General features: G+C 35.2%; 1 protein-coding gene across 3 annotated transcripts in view; it reads left to right on the top strand.

Moving 5' to 3' along the window:
- The window catches only part of LOC127787412 (dol-P-Man:Man(7)GlcNAc(2)-PP-Dol alpha-1,6-mannosyltransferase), a 53627-nt gene that overhangs the window by 20905 nt on the left and 15756 nt on the right, over positions 1 to 16966 (top strand). For all 3 annotated transcript variants that reach the window (XR_008020154.1, XM_052315450.1, XM_052315451.1), the window contains 3 exons: positions 2409 to 2495; positions 2866 to 2921; positions 15409 to 15526. Coding sequence is in view for 2 of the 3 variants with exons in the window: in XM_052315450.1 (XP_052171410.1) it covers positions 2409 to 2495; positions 2866 to 2921; positions 15409 to 15526 (261 nt within the window). In the remaining variant the exon portion in view is untranslated. The remainder of the gene's footprint in view (positions 1 to 2408; positions 2496 to 2865; positions 2922 to 15408; positions 15527 to 16966) is intronic.

Below are 16966 nucleotides of genomic sequence, written 5' to 3'. Positions count from 1 at the left end.
TTCCAGTACAGAGACCCATTGAGTTGCTATGTGATAACCAGTCAGCGATCAGTATAGCTCATAACCCGGTTCAACATGATCGGACAAAACATATTGAGATTGATCGTCATTTCCTCAAAGAAAAACTTGATTTAGGTCTCCTCAATATCTCATATGTGCCATCAAGGTGTCAAGTGGCTGATATTCTAACAAAAGGATTACCTACCGCACAGTTTGAAGACCTAGTATCCAAGCTAGGGATGAGTGATATACATTCCCCAGCTTGAGGGGGAGTGTTGGCGATAGCAGTCCTGAGATTCCTATCAAAGGGAGACTTTTAACTCTATCTTCTCTTAGTATTTATCCATGTATATTATTAGTTTCTTATTTTCTATTTTATTGTTTTTGTAATCTGATATCTTCCTACAAATTAGGAGACATATTAGGGAGTAGTATTGGAGTAGAAGTCTTTAGAGTCCAAGAGTGTATGTCTACAAGAAAGCTCTTGTATCAATTTTATACATCAATGATTGAGATTGATTTCTTCTACATGGATCATAGATTGCTCAGGCAGAGAGTTTCATAATTGAGAAGTTTTTCTGTGAATGTCCTTATAGTGTCGGGTGATGTAGTGCACTCAAACAGAGGGTTCCAATGGCTGAGTGGAGGATGTGGCACTCATGTCGGGGAACGTCAGGCGAAGAGTTCAATTTTCTCTCTAAGGAGGTGCTGCAAATATTCTTATGAGAATGGCCCATTAGGTAGGCATAACATACACTACTGTACTAAATTGAATCTAAATTCTTGGATGGGGGAATTGTGGAGATTTAATCTCCTTGTGATCTCATGAGTCTAGCACTTGGAACCACATATGGAGATTCAATCTTTGAAGGGAGAGATTATACAGATTTGACAATACTGAGATTGGGGTGTTCTAGCATGACATTATCAAGATGTGGCACTGTATCCACAACTTTCAAGGGATTAAATGAGGAATTGGCTATGAAATACTTCTTGTAAAGATTTCATAACCAGCATGGAAAGAAGTCTGGTGGATATGATGGTTGTTGCTGTCCTGTCTTTTTGATACACACGATCTTGTTGCAGCTATTCACATCAAGAACTTTGGCATACTCCTGAAATTTCCAGCTCTGCATCTGTGGATTAACATAAATAAGGCATTTTCTCATAATAAGCATTCCTCCTCCCAGCACCCTTAATTATCAAGGGACAACCTGGTTAGTGAATATCTCCATTGTTCCCACTATTGTTGCCTTTTCTTTTGGTGGTGTGCTTTCCTTCTTCAATATGAAAGAAGGAACTGAAAACAATCATTTGGAGAGAGGAACACATTATTGATAAAGGATATTTGAACAGTGTCCAAGTTCTCAAAACTAGATGTTTAAGGAAGGGAAACTATAAGGTTGACAACTCCAAGAGCCATAAGAGAAAATGCCATATGTTGACTCAAATACATATACTTCAACCTGGAATTTGAAAAAATGGTTTACGTTGTCATTTTTGCAACGCAATGATACTGGTCAAAATATATAAGGTAGACCCTACAGTTTTCATGAACAAAGTTTTGTAACACTTATGGAACAGACCTTGTTGAATGTTGGTCAGATAAAAACAACAGGAACATCAACCTCGAAGTACTACAATGTATGTTATAGCTACCTTGTACTAAGATGATGATGATGATGTTAGAAATATTAGTCTAGCTCTCCCTAGGTTTATTTTGTTTGTATTTTCTTTTCATTTCCCTGTGGTTACCTGTTCTTTTTCTTTCTATCTTCTATTGGACTATGACATAATAGTACTGTATCACGACCCTAAGGGGGTACAAGGGGTATAATTGTAATTGGCATTAGTAAATAAAAGCTGTTGTACTTAGCCGTTGAGACTTAGGCAGCTTGTACTCTTTCAGTTGGGAAGTTACAACCGAAGAGGCGCCTATAAAAGGAACCAGATGTAAAGAGGATGGGAATTATGTGAGATAATACACTAATTCTTTCCCTCCAAAACTTCTTTCCCTCTCTTTTCTCTCTCTCTCTCTCTCAATTCTCCCTCCTCCTTTCAAATTCTCTTTCTATTCAAACTCCACATACTGTTACTATATATTCCGGAATTGCTCTAAGTCTCAGATCTGAGACTTATCATGTTGCTAGTCTGATTTATGGTTTATAATGAATTTTCTGGTAAGGTTGGGATTAAGTTGGATACGTTGATGTTTCAAGAATGTTGAAGTTAAACTCTTTTACCAACTACGTTGATTTATGGTTTATAATGAATTTTCTGGTAAGGTTGGGATTAAGTTGGATGCGTTGATGTTTTAAGAATGTTGAAGTTAAACTCTTTTACCAACTAGGCTGCACTGTTTTGTAAGGTAAACTTGTTTCACATTTGAAGGATGTTCTTTGTTGTAGGTGCAATATTTATTTCAACTTTGGCATCTCCTGTGGTATCAACTATGAGTCTACTACACTTTCCAAAGATTTATAGTCTTCTTTCAGGTTAGTTACCAAACTCTTAAGCATGTCCTGCCAATGACAATATTGAGGTTCATATCATATGGTTGTCTCTGGCAATTTGTCTGCTTAATATGAATATGCACTTTGGCATGATTGTATGGTACCTTTAATCTGCATCTTGTGGTCTGCTGAACATAATAGTCATCATCTTCTTTTTCTGTCAGAAGGGTTTTCCTTGCTTGCTGTAACATAACTTCCAGTTTAACACAAAACTTGCCATCTCATATATTTTCCTTTTAATTGTCAGTTTTAGCTTGATGTTTAATTTGGCAAGGCTGTTATAAGTTCAACCACACCCCCCCCCCCCCCCCCCCCTGGGTTCTAACTTGATCTTTTCTTTTATTTTCTCCAGTTCGTTTGGTGTTAGGCTGCATTATACTGTCAACATTGCGATTTTTTCGTACTCAGGCATGTTCCTACTTTTTATTGTTATTTATCACATCTTTAAAGTACAAGCTATGCTATTATGATATTGATATTTATTGATTCATATAGGTCTATATGTGTTCATCCCTTCTAGGACCATAGATTTGTGGGACCATGTATGGGATATGTATATGTTGGGTGCACTTTATATTCTAACGAGCAATAAAAGATGCTTTAATCACCATTTCATGCTTAGCATTCACTTAAACCTATCATGATCCTGGAGAAGGAACTTCCTTCTACTTCAATGTCTGAATTAGTATATGCTGCACTGCAGGAGAGAGAAAATTATGAAGAATTTGACTAGGAATGTTACCCTTGGAACACTCGCTACTAGCTTGATTTCCATATTAGAAGATATAAACAACACTAATGGCTGCTTCAATATAACTGAAAACAAGTTCTGAAAATTCGAGTGCTGAAAACTTTGAGCTGTTGAAATTTAAGGACTTGGAAAGTTAATTGCATAAATGTTATAGAACTCAATTGTCTATTTGAAAGGTTCTACAGAACTGTTGTTCCTTAAGGGGCATGCAATTATTTATGTGGATAGAATCTTTGATCAAGCCTTGGTATTATACAATCAGCCGACCCTGATTAGTGGGATTTACTACTTTAGATTATTGTTATTGATGTTATATGATCATTTGACCAATAAATCAACAAGAACCTTGATGCCATGATTGTACTCCAAGTATGAATGTGGAACTCTCCTCAAAGAGAAACAAAGAAAGCCACCTCTAGAAATTGGAAGAAGGGGGAGGGTGATTTGGGTTCTAATGAAGGACTATGGGACACTAAAAAGGGAAGAGGTTGGCATTTATATAGAGAGAGATACATTTTTTTAATATATTTTTACATATGAACAATTGTCACACCCCCTTTAGCAAGAAGACTGATTGGCTGTAGACCCCTAATCAAAACTTAAGGAACATGAAGTCTATCATCCAAATAGCTCTTCAATTGTTAAAACCCACAAAACCAACAATGACATATATAAACTTTTAAGTCTCAACATTACATGGGTAGAGTATTAGAGAAATAAGGTGAATAATAAAAGAAAAAGGTAGTTCTAAGAGTGCACCAGGTACACTTGAGGTATTAAAAAAAGGCTAGATGATAAACTTAAACACTAGTGACATAGATTTATGACCCTTTGGTTCCTCAAGATGTCTTCCATGGCCAATCACACTACTTGGTTCCTGCTAGAGGGGGTGTGACAATTGATGGTATTAGAGCAAGATTCATGGGCTAGAACATAGATAACCAGAACCTAGCTACCTGAGTCCACTAGGTACACTCGAGGTCTTAGAAAAAGACTAGATGATATGTCATAGTTGTCAAAGGTGCGCTTGAGGCACTCCTAGGCTCAAAGCTTGGCTGAAGATGCCTTGCTCTATGAGGTGTGTGCCTAAGCACTAAGGTGTGCCTCACCTTGGCATGCAAAGTGCATGCCTTTTGCTCCTATGTAATTTTTTCATTATCTTTTGATGGACTTGTTAAAATCTAAGCAGTAATAATAAAAAAAAAAATTAAAAGAAATTTGATAAAACAATAAAACACCCCAATTTTTTAAACAGTGTTGGTTATTATTTGTTATTTATGAGTTTATATATTGAAAATAGTGATGTATAAGTATTTTTATACAAATTTTTTAAATGTGCACTTTGCATCCAAAAGTCTTGTGCCTTTGCTTCTAGGCTCAAAGCACCCTGATGCCTTAGTACTAACCTTGAGCCTTTGACAATTGTGGATATACTTATACTCTTGTATCGTGACCCTTTAGTTCCTCAAGATGTCTTCCATGGTTAGTTATGCGTTGCGTTAGAGGGGGTGTGACAGTGAGGATGTTAAGGTGACTTAATGTTATTCAGGGGGCAACTTAAAATTGCATTTACCATTACATTGAGCATGTAATGTTAGATGGTGCCTTGTATATCAATCTTTTAAACTTGGAGCGCATTTTAGGAAAATTTATTTTTATAAGTGACATTCTCGCTAACCACACTTGATTATCAATTGACTTATTTAGTACTAATAATTTAATTTGTCACCAACATGTGCAAAATATGAGCGTAATTGAAATGAGGGTGTTACTTGGATATGCAGCTAGAGCAAATAAATAAGAAACAAGGTTATATGTAATAAGGTTGGGCTGTCACCTATTGGATCTAAAATGAGGGAGATGCAGTTAAGATGACTTGGACATGTGAGAAGAAGATCAAAAGATGCACTTGTTAGATGAGTTGATGAAATGGGAGAAATTTATGACAAAAGACGGAGAGGAAGACCAATGAAAACTTTTTGGGAAACCCTTAAACCTGAAATAGGATATAATTGCTTGATGAAGGATATGGCTATGGATAAAAATGATTGTGGGTCTAGAATTCATGTAATTGATCTCACCTAGTGGGATTAAGGCTTGTGTGTTGTAGTTGATAATACCTTAGACTAGGCCTTTGTCATTACATATGAGAATAATGTGTTTTTAAATGTTTCTTCATCAATGGCAATGTCTCTCATGCTTTTTAAAAACATTGTCCTTCTAAGTAAGACCTATACATTTACAAAAAATTTGGGTTTGCTTTGGTGAAAGAATAAATGACACTTTGCTTGGCATTGTATATTGATTATTGCCATTGGGCTTTGTTAATGTAAGAGAAAGGCTTATTTGACTTTTAAGGAATGCCAGAGTTCTTTAGAACAAAAGGAGATGGGAGAGGATCCTATGGGGTATTCTCTTTTTCTAGACCTCCCTTTGGGATCTTTTTAATTGATAGCTGTTACTTTATTTTGTATGATTGAAAATATTAACTTTTCTTGAAATGCTCATCTAGAATTGGGACTAAGTTAAACTCTAATAGTTGGCCTCTTGTAGACTCAAGTAGATTGAAGAGTATTGAGGCATAAAGCATCATGTCAAAAATGCCTCCCTAGTAAAATATCTTTGAATCGATCTTGTTTACTAGAGGGAGGGGAGACTAGGGAAGAGCTTAGATATATAAATTCTAGGTGTTAGGATTTGAACTACAGGATGCAAGATCTAGGACTTCCTAAGAGACTACTGACATATTTAGTCATGGGAAATGTTTTTTAAGTTTTCCACTTCATCTATTTTTTCCCACAAAAGAATTGGGAACCATGTTCAATACTTGTACAATATGACAAGTCTTTATTCTACTATCTGGATTAGCTACATGAATTCAAACTCCTCCATCATTTCTATGATTTTATCTTCTATAAGACCTTTACATTGATATATACCTAAGTGCTTGCCACCAGGTTCCCCTTTATCTTTATATACCTTTTTTTTGTTAAGTATTAGCTTTATTCTATTCGCTTCTCCTCATAGAAGCTTGTATTAGTCTTCTTCTCATATGACCTAACCATCTTAATCATGTCACAGATTTTTTTTTTTTCAATAAGAGCAACTTTGACCTTATTATGAATAACCTCATTTCCTCTTTTCTTGTACATCCATCTTAACATCCTCATCTACCTTACGCTCATATTTTTTCATGTTAGTGCTTTATTGCCCAACATTGTGTGCCATATAACAAAGTTGGTCGTATAGCTATCTTATAAAATTATCCTTTTAGCCTTAATGGAATCTTTCTATCATATAGAACGTCTAATGCAATTTCTATTTTAACCATCATGCCTTAATTCTATGGATAATATCGTCATTAATTTCCCTACTTTTTGGATGATTGATCTAAGATATCCCAACTATTTTTTTTCTTGGTATGACTTAATCTTCTTGTTTTACCATAACATCATCTCTACTTATATTTTTACTAATCTTGCATTCCATAAATTCAGTTTTCAATCTATTTAAGTTAAGACCTTTTCATTCTATAAAGTATTCCTCCATATCTTGAGTTAGTATTCATGCCTTCTTTTGTCTCATCCACCAACATTGTTTGTCATATGCAAATAACGTAGTGTTGAGAGAGTTTAGGTAGAATAGAAATTCTCTTGTATATATTCCATGCGTATAAAACCCTATATATACAAGAAGTATGCTAATAAATCTCCAAAAAATTAGAAATGGATAACAGCCTAATAAGTAGGAACAATAATCTTCTATAATTTACAGATTTATACAAAATATTAAAACTTAAACTTGATTTATCTTCTTAGGCTTCATGCTTCCTTATCTTCTTATCATTAACCGCCACTCCTTATCTTCTAGATGATAGGCTTCTTTATTCGTAACACTCCCCCTCAAGATTGAGAATGGATATCATCCATTCCAAGCTTGCTAGTCAACTTTTGATGCACAGCTGTAGGCAACCCTTTAGTGAGAATATCTACAAGTTGTTCACAAGATGATATATATGGAGTACATATTAGACCACTATCCATTTTTTCCTCAATGAAGTGTCGGTCCACCTCAACATGCTTGGTTCTATCATGTTGTACCGGATTGTGAGCAATATTGATTGTTGATTTGTTGTCATAATATAGTCTCATAGGTTCCATCAAAGTGATCTTCAAATCATCTAACAAAATTTTCAATCAAAGTAACTCACATACCCCTAACACCATGGATCTGAACTCTGCCTCTGCACTTGACCGGGCCATCACACTTTGTTTTTTGCTTCTCCAAGTTACAAGATTACCCCCTAGAAAGGTACAATAGCCGGATGTAGATCTCATGTCCACCACTGACCCTACATAATTTGCATCAATATAGGCTTCAGGTATCATACTCTGTCCCCTTTTGAACATAATGCCTTTCCCTGGTGTCCATTTCAAGTAATGGAGTATTCTAAAAACTGCTCTAAGGTGAGTTTCTTTCGAATTATGCATGAATTGACTGACCACCCCCATTGCATATGCAATATCTGGCCGAGTGTGAGCTAGATAAATTAGTTTTCCTACTAGCCTTTGGTAGGATTCTTTATTCACTTCTTTATCTTCTGTAACCTCCCCCAATTTGTGGTTGAATTCAATTGGAGTAGTAGTAGCCTTACAACCTAGCAACCCAGTTTCTGTTAGTAAGTCCACAATATACTTTTGTTGAGAAATAAAGATGCCCTCTTTTGAGTGTGCAACTTCTATGCCCAAGAAGTATTTCAACCTCCCCAAGTCTTTAACTTCAAACTCTTTAATTAGGCATTCCTTTAATCTAGTCATACATTCTTCATCATTTCCAGTCACAACAATATCATCCACATATACCAGTAGGACTGTTACTCCCCCTGTGGCCGAGTGATGGATGAAGAGGGTATGGTCTTCTTGACTTTGTTTATACCCTAAGGTAAGCATCACATGGGTAAACCAACCAAACCAGGCCCTAGGAGACTGTTTAAGGCCATACAAGGCTTTTTTTAGTCTGCACACTACCTTCCTGTGAGTATCTGTACTATAGCCTGGTGGTAAGTCCATGTAAACTTCCTCCTCTAGGTCTCCATGCAAGAAGACATTTTTTACATCATATTGCATTAATGGCCAGCCTAGGTTAGCAACTAGGGATAGGAGAACTCTCATTGTATTTAGCTTTGCAATTGGGGCAAAGGTGTTTAGATAGTCGACGCCATATACTTGGGTGTATCCCTTTGCTACTAGCCTTACCTTATACTGGTCTAGGGTCCCATCGAATTTGTATTTGATTGTATACACCCACTTGCATCCTACCGGTTGTTTTCCTTTGGGTAATTGAACTAGCTCCCAAGTGTTGTTTTTTTCAAGGGCTGCCATCTCGACTTCCATCGCAGTCCTCCAATTCTCATCCCTTATTGTTTCGGAAAAATGGTGAGGAATTGGAATGGTATGTAGGCTGGTTAGGAAAGTTTTGTGTTGGGTAGACAGTTTGGAGTAGGATAGGACCAGGTGTAAAGGATGTTGAGTGCAGGTCTTGGTGCCTTTTCGGAGGGCTATAGGCCATTCCAGATCACTGGGGGAGAAAATAGGAGTACTTTGAAGTGTATGATGTTCAATTATAGATGTAGTGGAGTCAATAGAAGTGATAGAATTGCTACCTGCTGGTGTCACAAGAGAGCTGCTGGTGTCAGTGCTGGTAACAGGTGCGGGGGAGGAATTAGATTCTTGGATCTGCATTGGGCTAGTAGCTAGCTTCTGCCGCCTTGAGTAGACCTGTAGGGGAGGAGTACTTGGTGAGGTTTCCTCTAGAGCCTTGTCTGGTGTATAGGTGTCAAAAGGGCTGGCCCGGTCCGGCCCATGGGCTTTTTAAAAGGGCCGGGCCGGGCCCGGGCCCTTTTGCCATGGATAGGGCCCGGTCTGGCCCACGGCCCCCCTACAAAGGGGCCGGACTGGGCCGGGCCAGCCCGTGGGCTAGAGGGCCGGGCCCTTAGCCCACAAGGCCTAGCGGGCCAGGCCCGGTGGGCCCGGCCCTTTTTTTTTTTAAGTAATTTTTTTAAAAATAATACATATAATATATACATATATAAATATCAAAATAATACATATATAAAAATTAATTTTATTCTTTTTAAAATATTTTCTATCTTAATTCTTAAGTTTTAAATATTATTTCATTATTTTATATTTCAAAATTCTATATGCCTTATAATTTTTCTTGTGAATTGATATGAAAAATAATATACATATAAAAAGGATAATGTTTATTTATAATTTAAATATATAAAAAATTTAACTTAAAAATTTTAAATAAATTAATGGTTATTATTTATTTATATTGCGAAATTAAATTTTTTAGTATCCAATATCAATAATTACTAAAAAATAACAAAATTAAAAAAAAAATGAATAAGGGCCTTATCGGCCCATAAGGGCCCAACGGGCCACGGGCCGGGCTGTGGGCCTAATTTCTTTGGCCCAGCCCGGCCCGACCTGTTTGAACAGTAACAAGCCGGGCCAAAGCCCGGCCCGTCACGGGCTGGGCCGGGCGGCCCACGGGCCGCCCGGCCCTTTTGACACCTCTAGTCTGGTGTATCCTCTGTAGTAACCGGATCTGGTGAGGAAGTAGTTTGAGGTGAAGGATCTAGATCAAGTAGAGATATGACTGGATTTCCCTCGGCAACTTTTTTACTGTCATGAGAGTGATCAAAATAGGGAGAATTTTCCACAAAAGTAACATCAGCCGAGACAAAGAATCTTTTGGAAGGAGGGTGGTAACACTTATAGCCCTTTTGGCTGGAGGAATATCCAATAAAAATGCATTTCAAAGCGCGGGGATCTAATTTGCCTCTATTAGGTTTGTGAACATGCACAAAAGATACACACCCAAATATTTTTGGTTTCCGGCTGCTAGATATATGTAAATCAGAAAAATGATTACTTAAGAGTTGAAGAGGGCTATAGGATCCAAGAGTTTGAGATGGTAGTCTATTAATAAGGGTAGTGGTTGTTAGGACAGCCTCTCCTTAATAATTTTTTGAAACATTATGGTTGAAAAGTAGTGCCCTAGTCATAGCCAATAGATGCCTATTTTTCCTCTCAGTCACCCCATTTTGTTAGAGTGTATATGGACAAGATGATTCATGAATAATTCCTTTTTGTTGGAAAAATTGTGCAAGGGAGTGATTGAAAAAATCTTTGACATTATCAGTCCTTAGCCTCTTATTTGGCACTCCAAATTGAGTACTAATAATGTTATAGAAGTTAGGAAAAATAGTGCTTACTTCAGATTTGTTTTTCATAAGAAACAACCACATTACCCTAGTGCAATCATCTACAAATATTATGAACCACCGTGCCCCAAAACGATTGGGAACAGTTGCAGGGCCCCAAATATCACTATGGAGAAGAGAGAATGGACTAGAGGTTCTCTTATTGGATGAAGGGTAAGACACCCTTTTATGTTTAGCAAATTCACAAATAGGGCAATGAAAGTCTTGGATATCACAACTCCTAAACAAAGCTGGAAACATAACTCTAAGAGTAAAAGATGAAGGATGACCAAGACGATGGTGATGTAACCAAATCTGGTCCTTATTAGATTGCACCAAACAAGACACAAGATTCACCTTGTCCTTGTTTTCTTCCCCATTTGATCCATCAAAGTAGTATAGGCCAGCCCTAGCTTTAGCAAGCCCAATCCTCTTCTTCAACCCCTGTTCTTGAATTTCACAGCAAGTAGAAGAAAAATTAACACTGCAATTGTTGTCTAGGGTGAGCTTTTGAATGGAGATGAGGTTGGTGAAGAGTTTAGGGACATGGAGATCATCCTTGAGAGTTAGATGGTTATTAAAGATAATATTTCCTTGGCCAGCAACAGTGGTCAAGGAGCCATCTGCCAGGGTTATCTTTTTAGAGCTTGAACAAGGGCTATAGGTAATGAAACAATGGGATAAAGGGGTCATGTGATCTGTTGCCCCGGAATCAAGAATCCAAGAATTAGATTGGGTTATTTCCGAAGCATGTGGGGTAAGAGAATGAGAGGACATACCTGTAAGTGTAAGAGAACAGGTACCTTTTTCTTTCTTTTCAAGAGAGTCTAGAAAGTTTCTTAGCTTTTCAATTTCTACCCGGTTGAAATCTAAGCCATTTGCCTGCTCCTTTTGTTCCCCTTGCTTGTGCTCTATCTGCCGTTGACTGCTGGCCATATAGGGCTTGATTTTTGACCCCAAGCTCTCCTCCTTTAGATGGTTTTCCATGTAACTTCTAGCATCTCTCTATGGTATGCCTTAGTTTCTTGCAAAAGGTACACCATAGAGAGTCTCGAGAATCTCTATCGCTGGAAGTTTTATCTCCAGCAGCCTTTCTTTCCTCCTCAGGGCCCTGGTTAAGACCTCTCAATGCTATTAATGCTGACTTTTCTATAGGAGCAATGTCTAGCATTACTCCTCTTCTCCCTTCTTCAGCCCGAATTAGAGAGATGACCTCATTTAGGGAAGGTATATCCTCTTTGCCAAGTATTTGAACCCTGACTGCATTAAACTCCATATTAAGACCTGCCAAGAAGTCATAGGTTCTCTCCTTTTCCACAAATCTTTTATGTAAGGCTGCATCTTCACTACATTTCATCTTTAGGCATTGATAATGATCTAATTCTTGCCATAGAGTTTGCAGCACATTAGAGTACTCAGTAATAGATTTTACCCCTTGTTTGGTTGTTGCAATCTTAGTTCGGACTTCATATATCTGTGTTGCATCCTTCGCTTTAGAATATGTGAGGTTGACAGCCTCCCAAATATCCTTAGCGGTTGTTAAAAACATCACCGTATCACTTATCTCGAGCATCATTGAATTCCAAAGCCAAAACATAACTAGAGAGTCCTCCTCACCCCATGCAGCAAACATGGGATCTCCTTCTTTAGGACCAGTCCCTAAGAGATGACTTATCTTATCTTTACCTTTAAGAAAGGTCCGGATAAGCTGGGACCACTTTAGGTAGTTTCTCCCATTCAACCGGTAGGCTGCCTGGAGATTTTGTAGTTCTCCTCCATTACTTGAGTTGCTAGATCCAGTGAATGGAGCTTCTAACGGGCTGCTTGTTTCAACCGTCTCTGATGTAGGATTGGTGTTGGAGATGGTAGACATCTTAGGAAAAACTTGGACTTAACTTATCGGGTGATGAACCAAACAGATGAAGGGAAAAACCGATGAGAGAATATCGAGTGAAGATGAAAGTCATAATTGACTTTGATCACTTCAAGAAGCGAAACAAGAAAAACAGGCCGGAATGGTACTAAGCAGGGAAAAAACGGCAATGAATGCCTAAACAGAATTCCCTAGAAACCAGGCTCTGATACCATATTGAGAGAGTTTAGGTAGAATAGAAATTCTCTCATATATATTCCATGCGTATAAAACCCTATATATACAAGAAGTATGCTATTAAATCTCCAAAAAACTAGGAATGGATAACAACCTAATAAGTAGGAATAATAATCTTCTATAATTTACAGATTTATACAAAATATTAAAACTTAAACTTGATTTATCTTCTTAGGCTTCATGCTTCCTTATCTTCTTATCATTAACTGCCGCTCCTTATCTTCTAGATGATAGGCTTCTTTGTCCGTAACACATAGACCAAGGCACCTTTGGTTAGATGTGTTTAGTGAGATCATCTATTTTTAGGGCAAATAAACAAGGGCTCAATGCAGATTTTGTCTATGGTTTAGTCAACATTTTGGCCTTCTCTCCAACCCATCTCGTTTTTTTGAAGGCACATGATATTAATTTTTCTCCTAAATGTGATCCAGTACTTTCATAGATTTTTCTATCAAAGTCCTAATATTCTATAATCCAATCTTTGATCTATGACTTTGGACTAACTTCTTTACTCATATCCATCCATGAAAATGTGAGAACTCAGGTAGATTTAACATTACATTCTGGCATAGATGGGTCTAGTTTATTTTTCAGTACACATGAGCAGTGCAGCATGTCAGTAAGAAGGGTTATGCTGCCATGATTCGTCATTTGTTTAATTTGATGAGTTTTATGCTTGTTGTTGGCTACCTAATGCAATCCTCATTTTTTATTTGGGTTGGGACTGGCTTTAGATTGGAATTCATAGATGGAGTTACATTCAATATTTCTATACAAAAAAAAATTCTAATCTTAAAAATTGAAAAAAAAAAAGTGTTCAAAATTGTTATATAGAAAATATGTTTAATTGTTATGTAATGTAATACCATGTCATTAATAATGATATGATAATTATTAATATTAGAATATTAATAATTATATATTTTTACAATATTTATGATATAATTGATATTATACTTTTAATGATTATGATTTATTAGTAATATTATTATAATAAAATTGCTAATAAATTATGTTAATGATAATCATTAATGATATTGATTATAATTTAATCCCTTTCTACACTTTAAAAACTTTATAATATTAATATTGTTGTTATAAATATTTCTACTATTTATTATTAGTCTTTTTAATTTTATTTATTGTTTATTTTTACTGTTGATAATACAAATATAGTTGAATTTCTATATTATAATATTATTTATAGATATTGATTTAAAAATTTTATCCTTTATTAATATATTTGCAATTAATATTGATTTTAGCTTAGAAGAAACTTGTTTTTTCTATTTGGAAAATATGGGAAAAAAGCATCGCATCTTTTTTTTGTGAAGAAAACAATGGAGAACTCCCTAAAAATATTTTTCATCAATCAATATAAATTGGAAAATTTGCAAAACAAAAGACTTGGGGCCTGTTCAATTACAAGAGATGTTTTCTAATTTACTATCTTTAGCTTTACAACTTTTTATCGATCTTTCACCAAGAAAATTTAAAAAATGCATTCAATTGTTGCATATATAAAGTAGTCTTTTTATGCAACTAAAAAAGCAAAATTGTTTTTGATCTGAAAAGCTAAAAAATGTGTTTAAAATGATTATAAAGTACTCAGTAGTCATATGATAGAGTACTGTGGTATTAATAATATTATTATAGTATTGATGTACTAAATATTACTATTCATGTTATTGCTAATATTATAATTTTGATCATAATGAGTTATTAATAATTTTACTATTATATTAACATTGTGAGTAAATTAGAATGATAATGTTTTAAGATGGATATTGCCCATATAATATTCATGGTATTTGTAATGTTATAATATTAATGATATTCAGTAATGGCATTAATTATAATTTTAGAAATTTTTATAAATTTACAAATTTTTTACTATGGCCGATGTTGTTGATATACTAATATTATTTTTTTTTCAATTTTAAAATTAGAATACTATTTATTATTAATAAATTTTACTGTATAGTATTTCATAGTATCTACAATATCAATATTATTGATATTTCTAATATTATTTATTATTATTTAATTCTAAAATTCACATTTTGCTATTCATATTGATATTAATACAAGTTCCATTAATATTGATTTTAGTTGGTTCGGAATCTATGTTTTCCTTTTGAAACATACGTGAAGAGCACTCATTTTTTCTGTAAAGAAAGCAGTAAATGCTTTTCAACAGTAAATATAAATTTAGAAAATTAGAAAATATTGCCTTTTGGTTTTCTGTTTGAACATATTTTGCTATTTATATTTTCTGTGGAATTCTTTTTTCCCTAAAAAATGGGGGCTGTTTTCTGCTTTTTCTGCAATTCAACAGCCCCTTTGTTTTCCAGCTTTTGCTTGTAAAATTCTCTCTTTTGAACACGATTTTCAATTTTATGTTCTTTGTAGAAAAGTTTTCCAAACAAAAAGGCCTGTTTTCCACAACTGAACAACTAAATTTAAAGGATTCTCGGATTCGTTTTGGGGAGCTTTATCATTTGTTATGTGTTTGGCAACTGCTTCAAAGATTTATAGGAGGACTATCTGACCATCCTTGATTTGTAAATTTCTTGCTCTTTTGACTTCTCTCTCTCTCTCTCTGCTTAGCTTTCTTTTGTTTGGGGTTCCTGACCCATCAAATGCATATATGTTAACCTTTTCTCTTGCAGTGTCCAATAAGTTTATTCTTTATATATATTATGTCTGGTTCAATTCTGTACTAACTGTAATTTCCTCCTGTTACTCTCTGCAAGAACAGATCAGAAATAAGTTTGGCCACCAAGTTGAAGCTTTCTTTGTGATTTTGACTGCAGTCCAGTTTCATTTGCTCTTCTACTGCACCCGTCCCCTTCCTAACATTCTGGCATTAGGCTTAGGTAATTACTTCATGTTGTTTAAGTGTTTCTTTACCCATGCTGTGTGATAAATAAAAAACACTTTTGAGTGAGACAAAGTGCTTTTGCATATTTTTAATTGTATTTGGTCGACATAAACAATAGTTTTATGTGACAATAAAATTTATTTTTCTGTTGTGGAGGAGAAGCATGAAGCAATAGTTTTATATGACAATAAAATTGCTTCTTGCAAAAGCGATTTTTGCAGAAGCTTCTGGTAGTAGAAATATCTAAGCTAAGCAAAATAGCTACTAACTCTATGCTTATTGATATTTCTACCATCTTTTGGCTGTTATGGTTAGAATCTGTTAACTGATCATCACATTGGACCATTATTTTTGCACATTCTTTCTACCCAATGTGCTTTCATTATGTCTAAGTTCAGATTATTTCTTAAGCACATACCACATAAAATATTCAATATGCTTGGAAACACGTTCACAAGATTTGGAGTTAGGACACTTTGGATATTGCATATTCAAATAGTAGTAAGAAGCACAGGTACCATGAACATGAATACATCCAAAATGTTTTAACTTTCAACTGAGAAGCATGAACATGAATTATGATACAAAATGGGCATGCTTGCAGAGAACAATTTGCCCAAACTCAGAACAGAATACATCCAAAATGGTTAACTTTCAACTGAGAAGCATGAACATGAATTACGATACAAAATGGGCATTCTTGCAGAGAACAATTTCCCAATACTCAGAACAGAATACCCCAAGGGCATGAGAACGATTTAACATGTATATTTTTTTTGTTGCATATAAAAATTTTACCTAGTTATTTTTTTTTTTTGAAGATTGAAGATTTACTATATTTATTTATCCAATTAGTGGTAGTTATTTTTACGTCCTAAATATTGGAAAACAAAAATCTGATCATTGTCCTAAATATTTATTTTAGAATAATTCTATTGACTATTGTAAAGGAATAGGAAGTTTTGGGCTTTGGTATTCCTGACATTAAAATTTGTAAAAGGAGGTGGTATTATAATAATGTATAATCCATATTAATTTTGGTTGATCTTTGGATCCAAGATATTTTATTCAGATTTGCAAGGTGTTTCACTGGTGTATAAGAGATGGGTGCCTGTGTTCCTCAAGTGTTAGGACCATGTATGGTTCTAAAAGTTTATTATAATTTTGGGAAATGTTTGAATGCATCAAATATGTAGTAAAAGTTATTTACAAGTTTTGTATTTGATGCAACACTGTTACATTACCTTTAGAAGAAGTGTGTGTGCATTTTAAATGAACTGTATTGTTTGATTGAGGGGATGAGAAGAAACAAAGTGATGTAATGCACATTTTCTGCTTTCTTTAAAAGTGGAGTATTCCCTAGGGTGAACTGGTTACCCCAACATACCAAGCCTTTTTTGCCATTCTTTTTGCCCTAATCTTGCTGCTCAATTGC

This window comes from Diospyros lotus, chromosome 12 (genome assembly GCF_014633365.1).
Source record: "Diospyros lotus cultivar Yz01 chromosome 12, ASM1463336v1, whole genome shotgun sequence".
Lineage (NCBI taxonomy): Eukaryota > Viridiplantae > Streptophyta > Magnoliopsida > Ericales > Ebenaceae > Diospyros > Diospyros lotus.
This window is presented reverse-complemented; position numbering and strand designations above follow the sequence as displayed.